Source organism: Mya arenaria, chromosome 5 (assembly GCF_026914265.1).
Source record: "Mya arenaria isolate MELC-2E11 chromosome 5, ASM2691426v1".
NCBI lineage: Eukaryota > Metazoa > Mollusca > Bivalvia > Myida > Myidae > Mya > Mya arenaria.
Genome location: NC_069126.1, coordinates 2,176,357 through 2,197,071, shown reverse-complemented (window position 1 = coordinate 2,197,071; position 20,715 = coordinate 2,176,357). Strand labels below are relative to the sequence as shown.

Here is a 20,715-nt window from a genome sequence, read left to right as displayed (position 1 = left end):
TTCGTTGCTAAATTACCACCTTCGCGAGAGAAAATAGCAGTGTGTAAGATATTGCTGATTAATCGATTACAAATTTAAGTCTTGGAAGCCGGTTTATCATTATCAATAACTGTAATCAAATTCTTTAAAATCTAACTTCCGGCATTTTTTATGTGTTTGTAAACAAGTTATATTTTTCAGGATTTTCATCATGTCTCGCGGAACTAGTCCGGCCAGAGACAAACGAATCATCCACTTAGCGGCAGAAGTTGCTGAGACCAAGGACAGACGAGTGCCATCACTCTTACTACGGTTAAAGCGTATGTTGACATGTCTGGTCTTGAAGTAGTTTAAATAATACTAATAGACGTTCAAAACGGGATTGTTCTAATCCCTTAACGTTTTAACGCATTATTGCATAAAATGTGTGTCTTCGGTTCGTTACCGTAGTGTGTTAAAATCCAAAAACCCAGGCATTATCGGTAGAAAATGTGCATTATTCAGTAAATTCATGTGCCGTTAATAACCGCCTGTTTGTTTTATATTAGCGCATCATAGCAATGGCCACTGAGTGACCTGGTTTCTGACTGAAAGTGGGTCACTGATGCAAACCTTTGCACTCACACAAATTTCAGCATATATAGCTGTTTACAAATATTGAAAAATAATTGAAATATCGTAAATGAGTGGTTATAAGACGATAGTGGTTATAAGACGCAGGCAAACAAATTTGTTAAAACTCGAGCAAAAAAACTTTTCATCTATGTTATAGGTTACAGGATGCATTGAAATAATTTTAAAATTGTCTGCCACCATTGGCCACCATATTTTGTTGACTGTAGGCCATCATGAGACCGACTCACCGAAATTAGCCCCGACCCAATCTTTTTTATCGCTATCGCTGCCGTCATTTTTTTTATTTTTTTTGTCCCATTTTCTTTCTTTGGGCCAATTTCGCATTTGGTCCTTTAATGCTCTACAGACCAACCGTGTTGTACTGCCAATCTGCAAACCCTGCAAGGAGTGGGAGACCCATTATTAAAAGACTTTCTAGAAAGAATTAAAGTGTATCCATGTATCTGAAAAATAATAAAATGGTTCTGTCGTTGAATTCTCAGTGCTGTTATCTAAAATATGCATGCCCCTTACATTAGACTAAGGGTCATATAGATTTGCCTTTGTTGTCTGTAAAAAATAAAAAATAAAAATCCCTACCTACCTACCCACCCCAAAAATTGTGGGTAGGAGCACCGCAAACCAACATTTTTTTAATGGTGGCCCAGTGACAATTTTTTTTTTCGTGAAAATGGCAATAGTTATTTTAAACCATGCAATACTAATACAAAGCAAAATAATCTTTCTGACAGTGTTTAGTGCAATAACCTGTCGAGAATGAAAAATTTTGTTAAGCAAAGTCCTTATATTGTATGTGTTATCGTGTTTGTTCTCAAAATGTCAACACCTACTGGAAAGTTTAAAGAACGTGGCAAAGTGCAAATATATCGGCCATGATTTTAAGGTTTTCAGAGGACGATTATTGATTATTATTTTTCCGATCTCTTATGGTATGTTCTCACCAGCCTAGACGCAATCTTGGGAATAAAATGCGATCATACTGGGGAGGGGGGGGACTTGCTCATTCGGCGAGTGCTCCATTTAAGCTTGTTTATACTTGCACTCGGGCCTTGCCCATTCGGTGAGTGCTCCACTTAAGCTTATTTATACTCCCACTCTGGCCTTGCCCATTCAGCGAGTGCTCCATTTAGATTGTAAGTCATTTTAGGTTTTTTGGAGCATAGTGCACAGACAGAATGTAACCTTGGTTAGAGCTACCCTGGTTCTCTAATGGGGACCCCCATTTAACGTCCTTCCCGGAAGACAATTAGTAATTTTTAGTCATGCGACGGTGAATCGAACTTCTGACCCCTGAATTGATAGTCAATTGCGTTACCACTAGACCACGGATCCGCGATCATACGGTAAAGACTGACACATTTAACCATAGTAGAGTTGACTTTAATATAAACTATTTGACTAATTTTAAATTATTTCTTTTCATACAGCAATTCTAGACACATGTCCCCCTGCTTCTGGTGATGGTACACGAATACGGCGCGAAATTTGGGAGTTTCAGCTGCTTGATGTTCTCATCTTAATCCTGAAGCAAGACTACAGTGTCATTGAGGGACAATGGCACACTGCCTCAAGACTTACTGCCATTTTTAGGTAATGAGAAATTGTATAAAAAATTCTAAAGTAACTTATATTTTAAATACTGTAAAGCTTTAGATTAAGCTGTATTTTGAGCAGTTCTAAATGATCGTGTATCTACTTTTTGTTGTAATTTTGTTGTCCCTTGTATCTGAAAAGGTAACCTATGTCTAAATACTACAATTTTTATAATTTATTAACTTCTTTTTTTCTTTATCTTCCCAGCCAAGTAGTGACTGGCCTTGACCTGAGTAAAGATGAAATGCGACAGGTTGAGAAGGAAAAACTGCCAGATGCTGTTGACAACATGTTTCTGGTGGCCAGGCGCATCCAGGCTCGATACCTTGTAGTGCCAAAAGTTCCAGTATGTGTAAACAGTTGCATGAAAATTATAAGATAGATTGAAGTTTTCCTTAATTTGTTTGCTTCTTTGCGGTCTATAACTAATAAAAAATATATGAAATATGTGAATTATCTTCAACTTAAATGCACATAAAATGGTTGAAATGAAAAAAATATTTTAGAATATTATTATAAAACATTCACTATAAGTTAATGTACATTGTATTGAAAATGTTCATCCTTTGTTACCAGGAATGTGAAAGCTCATTTTGTCAAATAAAAAAAATGGTCATTTTTTTCTGTTAGAGCAAAGAAAAAGAGAGGATGTTTCTGCTGGGATGTTTCAAGACTGTTATAGAAGCCCTGGTTGTGATAGCAGCCGCGTATCTCTCCATCACAGCAAAAGGTTGGTGTCTTGCATCATAGATGGCATTATAATGGGGTTATCATTCAAGGGTGGACATTTTTTTATCAACCATAAATTTTAATTGTGAGCATTCATGTCCGGGTGCAATTACTGTTGTCTGTGAATAAAAATATTGCTCTCCAGTTAAAAATAGTAAAAGTTAATCAATAGAAAAAAAGTTGGAAAGTTGAAGCCTTGCCAAAAGGTTTTAAAAAAATCTGAATCAGAACAGCTCTTTCAGCATGGCAGCGGAATTCTACCCACAGGGACACTTGTGGTCGAGATGGCACTTTATTCTGACATACCGTTGTGTAGGATTGGTTGTAGGGCACTCAATAGTAAAACAGATAGAGCAACACATCCCTGTCATCACTCACTCATATGCATTTATTGACAATACTTGCATGGTACATGTTAAGCGTAGTCTGCTCATCAATTATGCAACTTTAATTTGTTACTGTTTAAATTCTCAGGCTCCATTCAAACTCTTTTATGTTACATTGTTTCAGTGATGTCATCGCCATGGTTACTCCAGCTGATGATCATGGACAATGGTGAATCTGTTATTATGGTGATGGATATGGTTGTAAAGGTCGTCAGAGCAAACTGGTACGTGTGGGAATGTTGAGGATACAATTATTTATCAATTAAACAACCACTTTCTGCTAAGTTTTGGCAATATTTAGTTTAAACTAATTTATATAACTCCATTGCAAAAACAGCGGTCAGATTATATGCATCATACACTCTTAAGATGCATTTCTTGGTTAGAAACGAGTACTCATGTCTATTTAGAAAGGCCATGAAAACATGCAGCTAGTGAGGTTGAACCTACGTCCTCTTGATTGAAACACAGACCTCTACACTAAACCATTCTCATCTTCTCAGTATTTGTAAAATTGTAATTGGAAATTAGATATCTAAAAGTCCAGAAAGTGTGATGTATTTAACATATTGTTTAATTGTGATATGGAAAGTTGAAATGGATAAGAAATGTAAAATATTCTAGTTGTTATTACATGTATGTATTGATCATCTGCTCTTGTTTAAAGTGAGAGTGTTCTAAAGTGTTCAACATAACTGTTCCCAGATAGCACAAGGAAGACAGTCTCCTACAAAACATTTGACACCATCATTAACAAGCTCATTAAAATCCTTATGAATAATTTACTTATAATTACAATATTTGTAATTGGACTGTAATTTGAATGCATAATATATTTCCCACTGTGGTTTGTTCGAAAGAAAAGCTCCCACAATTTCTATACAGCTCATTTACAATCTTGCCCATGTAGGGATTCTGAAATGTTTCATGAGTCAGTTGTCCCCCCTGTTACAGGCTAGCACTGAAAGAAGTCCCACACAAGACGCTATTCAGCATCATGGATGAGCTGGTTTACAAACTGTCCGCCGAGACTGACCCTGGACTTGGGGCGTAAGTCTTAAAGACATTTCTTTTACTGATTTTACATTGAAAGATGATCATGTTTTAGAAATCTCAATAAATGACACATTGCTTTCAAAGAACCACCATACATTTTGCAGTTGTGGTAAAAGTAATCTGTTAACCTCATGTTTTGAAATTTATAACTGGTAGTGCATTTCCTTGTATTACAGTGTGTTCGGGTATGTAGAGAGATTTCAATGTTCTTTTGAGTTATTACATGAAAGGTTACCATTGTTTTTCATTGAAAGTAGACTCTTGTATCAATAAGTCGACTATTCTCAAACTATTGCTTGGTAACTTGATCTGTAACAAGCCCTGATAATCTAAATTCTTATTTTAAAGTTTAACCACTGTCATTCTATTTTTTTTTTTCATTCTTTACTTACAGACTGTTATGTTTATGTTTAACTGTTGGTGTTAGATAATAGGACAAATTTCTTAAATAAATAGAAATGGACAACCATAAAGGATGAAAGAAATAAATCATACGGTAAATGATCGAAAATATTGTATAATAAAGTGCATATCTTACAGGTTGAGACTGTGTTGATTCGAGAGAGTAATGTTTAAACAGCCTTATTATTTCACAACACAATAGATCATTAAAAAAGCAATTTTTCAAATCACAAATATTTTGGGCAAATGCTTTCATAGGTACTTTCAACAATTCATTACCATATGTGTACATTCCTTTGAACTTAACTGACAAATCATATGTACTGTACGTGACGTCATCATTGATGTCATACACTGCATCAAAGCAAGCCTTTTTATAAAATTGTTTGGTATGTACCATATATGTTTGAATTTCACTTAAAAGTATACCGTATAATAATTATAATTACTGAGAACAAAGTTAGAGGTCAATATTACTTTTCGTTTTCAGCGAAACTATCTATACACCTTAACAACATTCAGATACTGAACAAATACCATAAATACACTAGCCTAGATGACAAACAGAATAAGTTTATTTGTACACAAATTAAAAAAAATACATAACATAAACAAAATAATCTTCATAACTTACTGTCTATGTGTCACTGCCAATAAATAAAAGGGGTTGTTGTGACAACTCTTCTTCTTTTTCTTTCTACCGCTTTGTTCCTTCTTCGTTATTTCAGAAATTTATAAGAGAATAACAATGTCCTGAATTTACTATTCAAAATTAATATCTAGTTAAGTCATATGCATTAAATGATGGAGTAAAGTATTTATGATTAATATGATGATAATAATAATAATAAAATAGCATTAAAGTACAGTTAATTTAATGTAAACGCTTTGGCACAATACCTTGATCAGTACATATAATAAAGAATATAAACAGGTACTATAGTTACCTCAACGTCATTATTAACAATTTAATGATGGCATGTTTTTTGGCGACAAAACAAATGACATCGATGAAGATTAAGACATATGATATGGTATTGTTATAATTAATTAAATTCAATGCCACATTTCCCAATATGCAGTATTTTCCTAAATCTGTGCTATATTTCACAGAGGAGCAGCAAAGTGTGTGCTGTGTATCTGCGAGTACCACAAGCCCATGGTTGCTTCCCTTTGTGCCCGGTACCGCGGACTACGTCCCCTGCTTGCGCGATGGGAGGGTCAAGGGTTCAGTCGCGATCTCAAGCACCTTCACAAGCTGCTGGAAGCTGGGAATGCACAGAGAGCAGAAATGGAGGTGGTGATATAACTCAGTTTTGATAATGCATGACATCTAGTCTAGGTGATATTAAAATATCCATCGAAATAATGCACATGATTATTCTCATGTCAATAAAGCGGTTTACTTTATAGTGATATTTACTTGATTACTGGACACAAAAAAGGATTCTTGTGTTTGAACTGAAGTACATATTATAGTCCACTTTGATATGACCGGCTATTTTGATAATTATGCCCTACTGTAAAATATGGAAGGTATTAAGGGAAGTGTTCATGATAGTGGGGGTGTAAGAAATTGCTACAATCTATTGGTATAACATCTACAGCAAGTTTAATAATCATCTAGATGGTTAAAGATAATCCTGACACCACTGGTATTAACCCATTTCACTTTTTATTTTTTATATGCTTTCGAGGTGTTATTTAGCATTGTAGTTGGATTATTTTGCAAATGATGAGTAAAACAAATATATTTTTTTATTTGTGTATGAAAATATGTTGCTAGTGCCCGGAGAAGTCTGCAAGTGTTCCAGACTCTACAAATTATGCAACCGCCTAATGCTTTCATACTTGCATTAACAAACACCTATACAAATCATTCAAGTCTTGTTAATACCAAAAAGCTGATTTATTTCAAACATTTTTAGAGAAATTCCGACTCGGCAGTGTTGATCCAGGCCAACTGGAAGGGGTTCATCACCAGGAAGAAACTGGCCAAGGCAAACAAAGCCTTCGCTAAACTTCATAAAGCCTTCAGGTAGTACATTTAGAATTGAGTCAGACTATCCATTAGATTTGGAAAGAAGACAGCGATCATACTTTTCATAGTAAATTTTTACATTTAGTCTATAGTATAGGGAAAACTTGACATTCCTATATTTTAAGCTGGAAGGGTTTATGAGGTCATTATTTATCTCAATATTGTGCTCTGATGGATTAGTGCGTCATTATTTAAGCATTGTGTATACAAAGTTACAAATATAACCAGGTATACAATATGTATATAGCAGCACTTAAACTGTCTCGTTATAAAGCTAACTTTTATAGCAACGCGGTAGAGTGTCCGCCTACAGAGCGAGAGGTCGTGGGTTCGAACCCAGACAGGTGCACATAGCAATTTGTGCAGTATGTTTCACAAGTACAGCCTGTTCGTTTATTACAACGTAATATATAGTTACCTATTTAAACTGAACAATAGGTACTCAGATGCTGAAGTGTATACTTACTGGTACTTTTAAGTGTGAACACTTATTATTTAAAATGTAAATAAAAGAAAAGATCAGTTGTTTGTGTGATAATGTTGTTTGAGGGCATTCAAGCAAATGCATGCTTGCAAATAATGAGAGAAGTGTTAACGAGTTTCATGGAGATTTTGCACTCTCCCTCCTGTGTTCACCCACAATGGACAAATGTGGAATGGGGCCAATCCTTAAATCATGCTTGTAGGTTGAACATGATGAGATTTGTTAACATCAAGGACACATATAGTTATTGACAAATCTTGCAAATATATGTATTGAAAGAGGCAACAAACATTGTCAATAAAAATAGATTTCCTAATATTTAATCTCCACTGTACAGTGTGAGTTGTATTGGGTTGCTACTTAATTTGAGGGTACTGTACATATATGATATTTTGTCTTTGTAACTTTCAAGGAACCGCCAAAGGGTTCGGGAAGAGACCCTTGTCCGAACAAAACACCAGTCTGAGATGGAGTATCGGGGTTTGCTCAATCGGCAGAAAATTATGCGGGAATTCAGGGAAAAACAACTTCATTGCATAGAAATATTGCCTGCATGTAAGTTCATGAGTACAATGAGGAATGTTGTGTTGTGGATAGTTTTCTCTTAAAAGGGGAATTGTGTGTAGTGGATAGTTTTTAAAGAAAGGGGAATTGTGTGTAGTGGATAGTTTTTAAAGAAAGGGGAATTGTGTGTAGTGGATAGTTTTTAAAGAAAGGGGAATTGTGTGTAGTGGATAGTTTTTAAAGAAAGGGGAATTGTGTGTAGTGGATAGTTTTTAAAGAAAAGGGAATTGTTTGTAGTGGATAGTTTCCTTTTAAAAGGGGATGCTCATAGTGGATAGTTTCCTTTTAAGAGGAGAATTGTTCGTAGGGGATTGTTTCCTTTTAAAAGGGGAATTGTGTGTTGTGGATAGTTTCCTTTTAAGAGGAGAATTGTTCGTAGGCGATTGTTTCCTTTTAAAGGGGGAATTGTGTGTTGTGGATAGTTTTCTTTAAGAGGAAAATTGTTCGTAGGCGATTGTTTCCTTTTAAAAGGGGAATTGTGTGTTGTGGATAGTTTTCTTTTAAGAGGAGAATTATTCATAGGCAATAGTTTCCTTTTAAAGGGGGAATTGTGTGTTGTGGATAGTTTCCTTTTAAGAGGAGAATTGTCCATAGAGGATAGTTTCCTTTTAAAGGGGAAATTGTGTGTTGTTGACAGTTTCCTTTTTAAAGGGAAATTGTGTGTTGTGGATAGGTTCCTTTAATAAGAGGAATTGTTCGTAGGGGGTAGAACTATTATCTGATCAGTCAAAATCAGTGTTTCTTCTTTTCTTTTTGGATTCATTTCAAATGGCATGTTCTTAATAAAATCATATCTACACTGCATCATGAAAGTTTTAAATATCTCAATAACAAATCTGAGTTCATTTAAGATAATAAACATTTAGACAGTCTATAATCAAGTATCAAAATATTGTTTTTCTTTTTTGTGCATGTGTATAACGAATGAACTTGATTGATGAAAACAAAATTAAAGGCTAGTTTAAGCATTCTATAAATGACAGCCCCCACCCCCATTCCGTATATAGTACACAACTTCTGTGTATTGATCTTAATCTTTATTACCATCTGCTGTCTATCAGATCTCAGATTTGAGTGTCCTGCTGTGCAATACTGAAGGTGTTATTATAAATATGAAGAAAACATCTTGTCTAATAGCTTTTTGTTTACTTTTTCAAATAATAATAACATTATTATTATTACAATGGTAAGAAAATCAGTAGAAATAATTTTACAAAACAATATTTGACAGGTTATTAACATGTGAAATACACAATATATCACCTTTTTATTGTTGTGATTGACTGTTTCAGCTAAAGTTGACAAGTATCTCCAAAATGAAGAGTTTGATGCCGCCACCAAGATTCAGAAACTTTGGAGAGGATTCAGCGAGAGGGAAAAGCTTACTGGGCGACGGGATAACATAAAACGTATCCGTGCGGCCGTGAAAATTCAGCGCACATTCCGCACCTGGCTTGAGAGGATTGAGAGGAAGAAAGGAGACATTCCGATTCACCTTCGACCACCAGGGCTCACTGACAATAGGAGGGTGGAACTGCAGAAGTGTATCAGCAACCACAGAGAGGAGAATCCAGTATGTCAGAATGTCTAGGGTGTTGTTGTTGTTGTTGTTGTGTTTATAAAATAATTGTAGTATTATCCCCCCTGGCACAAAGAGATAAAATGGTGGGTGTTGGCTTGTGCTTTATTGTTCTCTTTATTGATTGATATGAAAACAACCATATCCCTTAGACCCAAATTTCTTTTTTTCTACGAGTACTTGAATGATAATTTTTAGGTTGTCTGCTTTTCAAAGAAAGAGAATCCTAGCCTTGGTGTTGTCTAAAGCATTGAGTCATGCCTTTTGATCAACCTAAAAATATGAACCAACATTGGTGCTATAACATTATATCATAACATGAGAAAGCCTTGTCTTTTTACTGGTAAATTTGAATGACATTCAAGCTTGACTTGATTATTATGGGATTATGTGTTCAGCAAATTAACCTTACTGTAGTGTTGAAACTAGTTTTAAGTTTGTCTGGGGGTTTTTTATAGAAGAAAACATCAAGATATTGACATAGCCTTACTGTTGTTGTTGTTTTCATGGTAGCAGGAACTAAATCAGCTGGGCCATAACTCATTGAAGTTTTTGACATGAAACTTTGTCTCCATGTTACCAGTTACAATATCCATGTGTAGGAAGTCCTACTCCCTCTGTCTAAAATGATTGTAAAGTTATGCTGGCTGGCCTTGTTACATTGATCTCAATAACTGTATTCAATGTTTTAGACGCATGTTATGACACGTGAGGAGTTGGAAGTTCTTCAAAAGAAGGCAATGGGAATGCTTGGACAGTACTATGGCGGAATTCGACAGAGCCGGAAGGACGAACACAAGCGAGAAATGCTCATCACCCGTCTAGATATCGACTCTGAACTGTGCTCATGTAATGGGTTTTTTACTTCTACAATACAAATGTTATTACTGTACTGTGTTAAAAGTTATTGTTTTAAGAAGAACGTTTTTTTCCTCAGGTTTCGAAAGACATTAGGCCGATTGCTCAGAACTTCGTTATAAAGTTAACAGTGTTTTTTAAGGCTTTGTTATTAACTTAAAAAGGTTAAATATTTTATGATGTGTGCATATACTTGCATAAAAGAAGAACATCTGAGACCGTTGTCTCAAATCTTGTTGAATGATCATTTAAGATTCAAGTGCAGTAACAATGGCATTAACAACAGGATTAAATTTAACAGTTCTGAACAATTGGCACACAGTGTGACATTGAACAAGTACCTTTCAAATTTGTAAAATAATACATGGCATATAAAGACTTGTTGTTATTTTTCAACCTCCTATATTTAAGTTGACAATCATCAAAAATGTGTAACTAATATTTTCTCTTAATTCTTAATTTTCTCTGTACGCTCCAGTGGCGCCACCACTAGACAAAGTCACACAGAAGGATGTTGAGATGTACTCAACCCGCTCCGTTCCCGTGGCAACTAAGGCACGTGTGAACCACATGGAAACACTCCGGAACCTTCAGTTGCCATGGTGGAAAAAACTGGGAGATGAGTTCCAGGAAGCGGAAATACCAGAGGAGGAAGTGCTGCTGTTCTAAAAGCTGATTGGCTGGTTGAGTTTCTGATTGGTCAGGTTTTCTTACATCTGATTGGCTGGGTATTTTGAGTTGTGATTGGTGAAGTTTACTGTGATCTGATTGATCAGAGAAAAAACATGTATGTGTAGGCAGTTGGCTGATAACACTTCCATGTGTTTAAATGTAGTTAACCGTTTAAGAACATAGTTTTCTGCTGTGTTACTTTAAAAAGGGCATTTAGGTCTAAATTCCTCAATTTGATGTCTAACGTAAGAGACATTCAGTATATTCATGGAAGCAACAGCCAGGACCTAGAGCAGTAGTATATACATTCCTCACATGCATGTTCATTGTAGTAAGAACAAGCTGTAATTTCATTTCCTGTTCTTGAGATGGTAAAGTTAAAACTGTACTCTCTCATACGGTAGTCTCAGCCAGGCACCAGATTTACATGTGTACATGCAGCATCCGTCCGTAATGCTACAATGATCGTTAAGATAGTTTTACATATTTGAACTTTTTTTAATAAATGATTTAAAACCTTGTTCAGATCATTTTAAAGGCCACAAGTATAAACAGTCAAACCCTGTTGGCTCAAAATCGCTTGGTTCGATTTCCTCGTAGCTCAAACTGTATGTATAGGACCGGTCTTAAATATATGATTTTTTATTATAAGAATGTATTTAAAACCTTGTTCAGATCATTTTAAAGGCCACAAGTATAAACAGTCAAACCCTGTTGGCTCAAAATCGCTTGGTTCGATTTCCTCGTAGCTCAAACTGTATGTATAGGACCGGTCTTAAATATATGATTTTTTATTATAAGAATGTATAAAAGAAAAGTGTTCATAAAGGTTAATGTATAAAACATTCATGTTAGATTATTCAAAATATTGCTGATTCTGTTGAACTACGGACGTTGGTTGTTTTAGAGACATGCTGCTGTGTTCATATTTATTGTGCGAATTAACTTGTACAGTAAATGATCACGTCAGATAGTTTATTTGTCATAGGTGATGTTACCAGAGTGTAAAAGTTAAATGCCCAACTGTCTTAGCATTGCATTGGTCTAATGGTCGGATCATGGCAGGCTGCTTTAGCAAACTCACATCTGAAATCAGACAGAAATATTCAAATTTATTCGTTTAATAACTTCAGTATGATCTTGAGTATGTTTATTTTTGGTCCCAGGTATTGTTTTGTCTTCCGAGAGATATTAAAAATATAACGATTATTAATATAACGATTATTAATATAACGATTATTATATTCTTTCCAGTGATTTATATTGTGGTTCTCACACGAGTGTTTCAAATGTAACGTGCGGCGTTAACAAGGCCAACAGATCCCTTCAGAGAAAAGCATGCTCGACCCTGAAGGGGTCCGCTGGTCTTTATATACAGTAAATTCTCAATCTACACAGAACCCGTGCTTTGCTTATTTGCATATTTCCAACCAAGTTAGCAAACGTACTATGAACGTACTTCCGTCTATAACGGAATGTTATACTATGAACGCACATCCGCCGCCTACAGCGTTACACAAACAATTGGCACGCTTTTCTGAAACACTACAGTTAAATGCCATTTTATATCATTTTTAGACATACATTAATAATTGTTTGTGTCAGTGTAAGATTTCAAAATATTTCACCCCGCGAACACCAAAAGTAAATAGTTCGCTCTTGAAATAACTTTAGGTGCTCACTCGGTACACCGTGGCAGGGTGCGATGTTTGACACACCACGCCCCCGCCCCTTTTTGTCATTTATTTAGCATGTACGAGCTATTTGTAGGGGGGGGGGGGGGGGCGTGGTGTGTCAACTCTGTGCTGAAGCACGCAATTATCCTCTATAAATTTATGACAGGTATTTAGTTAGTATGAGCTCTTAGCTCACATACTTTATTTCCAAAGATGCTTTATATATCACTTGTTGACCTACATGTTCGTGAAATATTTCCCTCTGGTGGAGCAGATAAGAAAAGAAGTGAATCCACAGGAGGCTGCGTCACTTCCGGAACAGTTACGTGGGAGGGATGTTGCCGTTGTCTTGATAACGGATGCATGAATTGCTGCCGGGACTTGTGTGGGTGTAGTTGAAATGCCTGAAGAGAATGGACGATTTTTTAAATCATTGTCCTGTATGTTCTTCTGGACGGTACGTAATGTCACAAAATATGGACCGTTATGTTCCAAAATATGGTCTGTTATGTCTTGTCCGTAATGCCCATGGGCCGTAATGTCCTGCTACTTCGTTGTGTAGCGTGGAAGATTTTCCTATGAAATACTTAATGATGTAGTTTAGCAACAAACCTACTAGCAGATCTGGACCCTCCCCCCCCCCCCCCACACACACACCTAATATCGTTCAAGTTTACTTTTTAGTTCATTAAAGGTGAAAACAATTATAAATACGCCCTCAATGGACCTATTCGGTACAGATATTGGTAAAAAAAATCATCAACCACTCCCCCACCCCCTGATAAAACTTTAAACGAAATAAATTTCGGTTCTGTGGGAGCGGCGCATGTCAAAAGATGACGCCCCTAAGTAACGCCCCTTCTAACGTCAAATCCTGGATCCGCCCTTGGTACCAGATGCTTTCCCGTTTAAAAATATTCTGGCGAAAACCGGGTCCTTTTCAGAACTGTAAAATGTGTCAGCATTCAAGGCCACTCGCCCATTGAGGTCAACGAATCTTCATTGTTAATGAAGAGTATTTAATTGTAACATGCTAATTCATTTGAAGAATAGTTGTCTGCTCTTCATATTTATTAAAACGAGATTCTTGTTATAAGTCAATTGTCCCACGGTATTTATGAAGTATAACGTACCGTGGTTACCGACTATGCAATTTTGACAAATCAATAATTGATTCGGAGATAATAATAATAATAATTATAATAATAATAATAATAATAATAATAATAATAATAATAATAATAACAACTTTATTTAACGAAGGTTACGTACTAAGTGTACAATCATTACAGACATACTAATTATTTCCAGCATGGCCTTCACACAAAAAGTATAACAAAAACACATATACTAACTTACATTTTAAGCATCATACAAAACATACAATCACACTATCACTTTTATACTTTTCTCATGTAATTCAACATAATTTTACATATATTCAACATTTCTTCGACAAACACAACTCAGTTTAGTATGATGATTATAAATTACAATAATTTCATCCTGTAAATAATGTAGATATATTCAGTAAAACCACATTCAATCAATATATTTTCAACATTTACACATTTGTATCCATTACAAGTTGTTGCAAGACTGTCATATACGAACATTTACACAATTCATGTTAACAATGAACTATTTATTATAATGTGAATTAAATACAGTGTCAAGATTTTTTTCATATAAGTGATAATATTATTCTGCCAATAAGTATTCTATTAATGAACACTATAATTCAATTATTGAGGGCATTATTTCGACCAAATTGGAAACAATACAATATAATATAATGATTTCATGATATTTCAAATTGAATAAGACAGCTCATCAATTGATTTTGTTATACATTATACAGACGTAGAAAGCACGTTATTCATGCATCTGTTAGTAAAACAGTAAACTACCTGAACAAAGTTCTGTAACGATATCCCAAGGCATATTATGACACATGCCAGTGGGCCATGGGCTACAGCATTGCTGCACCAGGAGGTCGTATCCTTGCCAACAGCTGCCGGGGCATCCATCTGCGAAAGGTGCGTAATTATAAATCCAACAAAAACAGCTTGAGACTTAATAAAAACAAGAAATCTTGATTTCGTCTGTTACAAAAAACAACAGAAGTTAAAAAAAATTCAAATGTTTGCATTGTTGTGTAATAAGGCAGGGGCGTAGCTAGGGCCAATTTGGGATAACGCAGATCGATGCCTTGGTATATCTTCACCCCATCACCCCTACCCCCCACACCCTCTGTTTTTATTTCAAATTCGGGGGTTTTGCTATGACACAAATTTCAACCTGTCAAAATTTCATTACGCAACTGCGTATTTGCTTACAGCCAGCTAAGCGACTGTAGAGAGTTATCAATCCTTAGGGATATATTGTATATTGTAGTGCATTTTACCTTATCTTAGATCAAACCCCGTATACAAAATAAATCATGTTAAAGCGCGCCAAACTACAATGTAATGGATATAATTAAACATTCCTTATTTGCATCACGTAACGGTGTCATAGTGCAACTTTTGTACATACAATATTCTGAATTTCATCAATTTAGAATATTTTCGGCAAAGCGCCACGGCCTGAGGCCATTATAGCCAACAATCTCAAGGCCGAGTCTAGAGTCAGGCCACGACCTGAGGCCATTATAGCCAACAATCTCAAAGGCCACGACCTGAGGCCATTATAGCCAACAATCTCAAGACCGAGTCTACACGACCTGAGGCCATTATAGCCAACAATCTCAAGACCGAGTCTACACGATCTGAGGCCATTATAGCCAACAATCTCAAGACCGAGTCTACACGACCTGAGGCCATTATAGCCAACAATCTCAAGACCGAGTCTACACGACCTGAGGCCATTATAGCCAACAATCTGAAGACCGAGTCTACACGACCTGAGGCCATTATAGCCAACAATCTCAAGACCGAGTCTACACGACCTGAGGCCATTATAGCCAACAATCTCAAGACCGAGTCTACACGACCTGAGGCCATTATAGCCAACAATCTCAAGACCGAGTCTACACGACCTGAGGCCATTATAGCCAACAATCTCAAGACCGAGTCTACACGACCTGAGGCCATTATAGCCAACAATCTCAAGACCGAGTCTACACGACCTGAGGCCATTATAGCCAACAATCTCAAGACCGAGTCTACACGACCTGAGGCCATTATAGCCAACAATCTCAAGACCGAGTCTACACGACCTGAGGCCATTATAGCCAACAATCTCAAGACCGAGTCTACACGACCTGAGGCCATTATAGCCAACAATCTCAAGACCGAGTCTACACGACCTGAGGCCATTATAGCCAACAATCTGAAGACCGAGTCTACACGACCTGAGGCCATTATAGCCAACAATCTGAAGACCGAGTCTACACGACCTGAGGCCATTATAGCCAACAATCTCAAGACCGAGTCTACACGACCTGAGGCCATTATAGCCAACAATCTCAAGACCGAGTCTACACGACCTGAGGCCATTATAGCCAACAATCTCAAGACCGAGTCTACACGACCTGAGGCCATTATAGCCAACAATCTCAAGACCGAGTCTACACGACCTGAGGCCATTATAGCCAACAATCTCAAGACCGAGTCTACACGACCTGAGGCCATTATAGCCAACAATCTCAAGACCGAGTCTACACGACCTGAGGCCATTATAGCCAACAATCTCAAGACCGAGTCTACACGACCTGAGGCCATTATAGCCAACAATCTCAAGACCGAGTCTACACGACCTGAGGCCATTATAGCCAACAATCTCAAGACCGAGTCTACACGACCTGAGGCCATTATAGCCAACAATCTCAAGACCGAGTCTACACGACCTGAGGCCATTATAGCCAACAATCTCAAGACCGAGTCTACACGACCTGAGGCCATTATAGCCAACAATCTCAAGACCGAGTCTACACGACCTGAGGCCATTATAGCCAACAATCTCAAGACCGAGTCTACACGACTTGAGGCCATTATAGCCAACAATCTCAAGGCCGAGTCTAGAGTCAGGCCACGACCTGAGGCCATTATAGCCAACAATCTCAAGACCGAGTCTACACGACCTGAGGCCATTATAGCCAACAATCTCAAGACCGAGTCTACACGACCTGAGGCCATTATAGCCAACAATCTCAAGACCGAGTCTACACGACCTGAGGCCATTATAGCCAACAATCTCAAGACCGAGTCTACACGACCTGAGGCCATTATAGCCAACAATCTCAAGACCGAGTCTACACGACCTGAGGCCATTATAGCCAACAATCTCAAGACCGAGTCTACACGACCTGAGGCCATTATAGCCAACAATCTCAAGACCGAGTCTACACGACCTGAGGCCATTATAGCCAACAATCTCAAGACCGAGTCTAGACTCAGACTCAGAAAAGCGATTTTATTACATTACAAAAAAAAAATCCTTTATTCCATTCGTTTTACAATAATCCACATTGATAGAGGGCTAGCTACGCCCCTGGTAGTTTAACATGTGTTCCCTCCACTGATTAAAATATAATACACTAGAGTATTTCACCTGGTTCTGGTTTTTGACGGACAATAAATTGTAACAAAACTGAAACTACTTGGTTACACTATATAACTAATATATATGTTTTGGGTCTATCAGCTGTAAATTGCATACAGACTTTATAAAAAAAACATGTTACACTAGCTGACCCGTAGGGAGGGTGGGGGGGCACTTCGCAATTTCACTTATTATTTCAATATAGGAGAAAAAGACGACGGTGAGACGGTGATCCCCCAAACATCCCTGTCAAATAAAACTCGGTTATGAGGGAGTATTCCCTATTCATATTGTTAGACAAATATGGAGTAATGTATAACAGAACATGAATATCAAATACTGATAATATACTAAATGAGTACTCATTTGGAAAATATAAGAAACATATCTCACCTAATATAATACGATCATTGCGAACAGGCGTCGAAAGGGTTACGGCGATCTGTAATACTAAAACGTAATCGCTGTTTTGGTAAGGTGTATAAGGTGTAGGTCTTCCAAGCATAATAGGGACATACATGTTCTCAAAAAAAATCGCCTGCTAAAAATGCCAAACCATCATTTACTTGATCGTATATGTTCCTTCGTTTCATCTCATTTACCCCAAAGTCATCAGAGTTTGCCAAATTATGTTTCTGGTTCGGGGACACTCCTTGGACATTTGTTTAAGAATCTCTCGCGACCAATCATATTAACTAACAAAGATCGCTATATATGCACTGCCTTTTCATAAAACGATACAAAGACATAATAAATATAAAAAAAAACACTTAGAGAGTTATCTGTACAAGTATTTAAGGATATTGTATTGTATTATTTTCACTCGCAAATACATGCCGTATTAACTGTCTTTAATTTTAATGTTCTATAATTTTAACTTACGATATAAAAGAAGCATGTCTTTCTCCCTCTTGGTGGAATTGTTATTCTCAGTAGCGGCAAAGATATGACCTGATATGATTTCGTTTTGTTTTGAACATTTTTGGTCATTTCAATGAGTGCAATATATTAGCACATTTCATCACCAAGGATTTTTCCCACTAAGTTCGTACGTGATTTTTTTGTCTTTGACCCTTAGAAAAACATAAACACTGATAACGCCGCTATTTACATGTCATCCGCTTATCAATGCCGCCAAAATTTTGCGAATTAAACGTCGACAATTTTGACAATATTGCCTTTTTTACCATTTCGTGTTGAAAACTGTCAACTGTTTTGAAATCGACTTTATCAATGTTGCCACATCTCCGTATGCGAAATCGACTTTGTCAATGTTGCGACATCAACGTATGCGAAATCGCCCTTGTCAAGGTTGCGACATCAACGGATGCGAAATCGACTTCTAAATGTTGGGACATCAACGGATGCGAAATCGACTTTGTCATTGTTGACAAGTTTACTGTTGCGAAATCGACTTTGTCAATGTTGCCAATTCTACTGTTGCGAAATCGACAGTGTCAATGTTGTGGAATCGATAGATGCGAAATCGACTGTGTCAATGTTGTGGAATCGCATTCGGAACTCCTCGGCCGTTTTTTTTTTCGAAAACAACCTCGGATGAATGCCGGTATATCAGTAGAAGTAGTTCGTATATTTTTTAATTATATCATTTATTAAATGTAGTTTTTAAGAGTTGTATTTTTTGATCTAAGTTTAAATTGACTGCCAGTAAAGTGTATTATTGCAAACATAATTAAGGTTCCCAAGAGTTAAGTCATAACATTTAAATGCTAAATGAAATTACTACGCGATCTGCTTTTTGAGTATGTAAACCGTCCAAATATATCCGAAGTTGTTTTCAATAAAAATGGCAGAGGAGCTCCGAATGGTGGAATCGATGGTTGCAAAATCGACCTTATCAATGTTGTGAAATCGATTGTGTCAATATTGTTGAATCGATGGTTGCGAAATCGACCTGATTAATGTTGCGAAATCGTCATTTTCAATGATGCTACATCTACGTTGTCAATATTGCACAATCTTAATGACCCTGAATCTAGCTAGGTTATCTTTATTATTATTATGTGTCGAAATGTAGATTTTTAGAAATTTACGTCTTTACTTAATGAAGTGTTAAGTGCAAAATCGACCAAGTCAATACTGATAAGATGTGATATCTCCGTGGAGATGTTTCACTTCAGAAATAAAAGTTAAAAGATGAATTTACAAAATACAGCAACAATAACCAATACACAGACACATCTTCCATCTGGTCGCCATCGGAAGCGGAACGCTTCGATCTTTATCTGATCATCCTGAGCAGGGTTTTTGTCTCAAGAGTTTGATCATGACAGGCTGCTTTGGCAAGCATACATCTGAAACCAGAAAATAACCTTCAAATATATGTATGACAAAATCATTGATTTCCCCAGTATTGTTTCATGCGATTAGCAATAGTCAACCCGTCTAGAACATTCCGTCTAGCAACAGTTACGACGGTGGTTAGGAGTGAGGTCATTATGCAGTTAATGGGTACGGACAGGTCATTATAGACGCCTTAGCAACAACCACGAAGATGGGAAGGAGTAAGGTCATACTGCAGTTAATGAGTACGGACAGGTCATTATAGACGCCTTAGCAACAACCACGAAGATGGGAAGAGGTATGGTCATACTGCAGTTAATGGGTACGGACAGGTCATTATAGACGCATTAGCAACAACCACGAAGATGGGAAGAAGTAAGGTCATACTGCAGTTAATGAGTACGGACAGGTCATTATAGACGCCTTAGCAACAACCACGAAGATGGTTAGAGGTATGGTCATACTGCAGTTAATGGGTACGGACAGGTCATTATAGACGCCTTAGCAACAACCGCGAAGATGGTTAGAGGTATGGTCATACTGCAGTTAATGGGTACGGACAGGTCATTATAGACGCCTTAGCAACAACCACAAAGATGGGAAGGAGTAAGGTCATACTGCAGTTAATGAGTACGGACAGGTCATTATAGACGCATTAGCAACAACCACGAAGATGGTTAGGTGTAAGGTCATACTGCAGTTAATGGGTACGGACAGGTCATTATAGACGCCTTAGCAACAACCACAAAGATGGGAAGGAGTAAGGTCATACTGCAGTTAATGAGTACGGACAGGTCATTATAGACGCATTAGCAACAACCACGAAGATGGTTAGAGGTATGGTCATACTGCAGTTAATGGGTACGGACAGGTCATTATAGACGCATTAGCAACAACCACGAAGATGGTTAGGAGTAAGGTCATACTGCAGTTAATGAGTACGGACAGGTCATTATAGACGCCTTAGCAACAACCACGAAGATGGTTAGAGGTATGGTCATACTGCAGTTAGTGGACACGGACAGGTCATTATAGACGCCTTAGCAACAACCACGAAGATGGTTAGAGGTATGGTCATACTGCAGTTAGTGGACACGGACAGGTCATTATAGACGCCTTAGCAACAACCACAAAGATGGTTAGAGGTATGGTCATACTGCAGTAAGTGGACACGGACAGGTCATTATAGACGCCTTAGCAACAACCACGAA

The 20,715-nt window shown here is 37.2% G+C and overlaps 2 protein-coding genes across 2 annotated transcripts; one reads left to right on the top strand and one right to left on the bottom strand.

The window, feature by feature from the left end:
• The first annotated feature begins 137 nt into the window (after positions 1-137).
• LOC128233801 (IQ calmodulin-binding motif-containing protein 1-like) lies at positions 138-11,499 on the top strand. The gene is made up of 12 exons (XM_052947655.1): positions 138-299; positions 2,043-2,205; positions 2,416-2,554; positions 2,839-2,938; positions 3,448-3,547; positions 4,278-4,373; positions 5,895-6,078; positions 6,710-6,819; positions 7,719-7,861; positions 9,163-9,443; positions 10,142-10,298; positions 10,786-11,499. Exons 1-12 carry the CDS (start codon positions 191-193, stop codon positions 10,974-10,976), a joined length of 1,773 nt encoding a protein of 590 aa, XP_052803615.1. The 5' UTR covers positions 138-190; the 3' UTR covers positions 10,977-11,499.
• A 395-nt stretch (positions 11,500-11,894) lies between these two features.
• Positions 11,895-18,119, bottom strand: LOC128233802 (uncharacterized). Its single transcript, XM_052947656.1, has 5 exons — positions 18,083-18,119; positions 17,594-17,650; positions 14,566-14,685; positions 12,897-13,059; positions 11,895-12,065 (listed from the first exon to the last, which is right to left on the bottom strand). Exons 1-5 carry the CDS (start codon positions 18,096-18,098, stop codon positions 12,008-12,010), a joined length of 414 nt encoding a protein of 137 aa, XP_052803616.1. The 5' UTR covers positions 18,099-18,119; the 3' UTR covers positions 11,895-12,007.
• Positions 18,120-20,715: the final 2,596 nt, after the last annotated feature.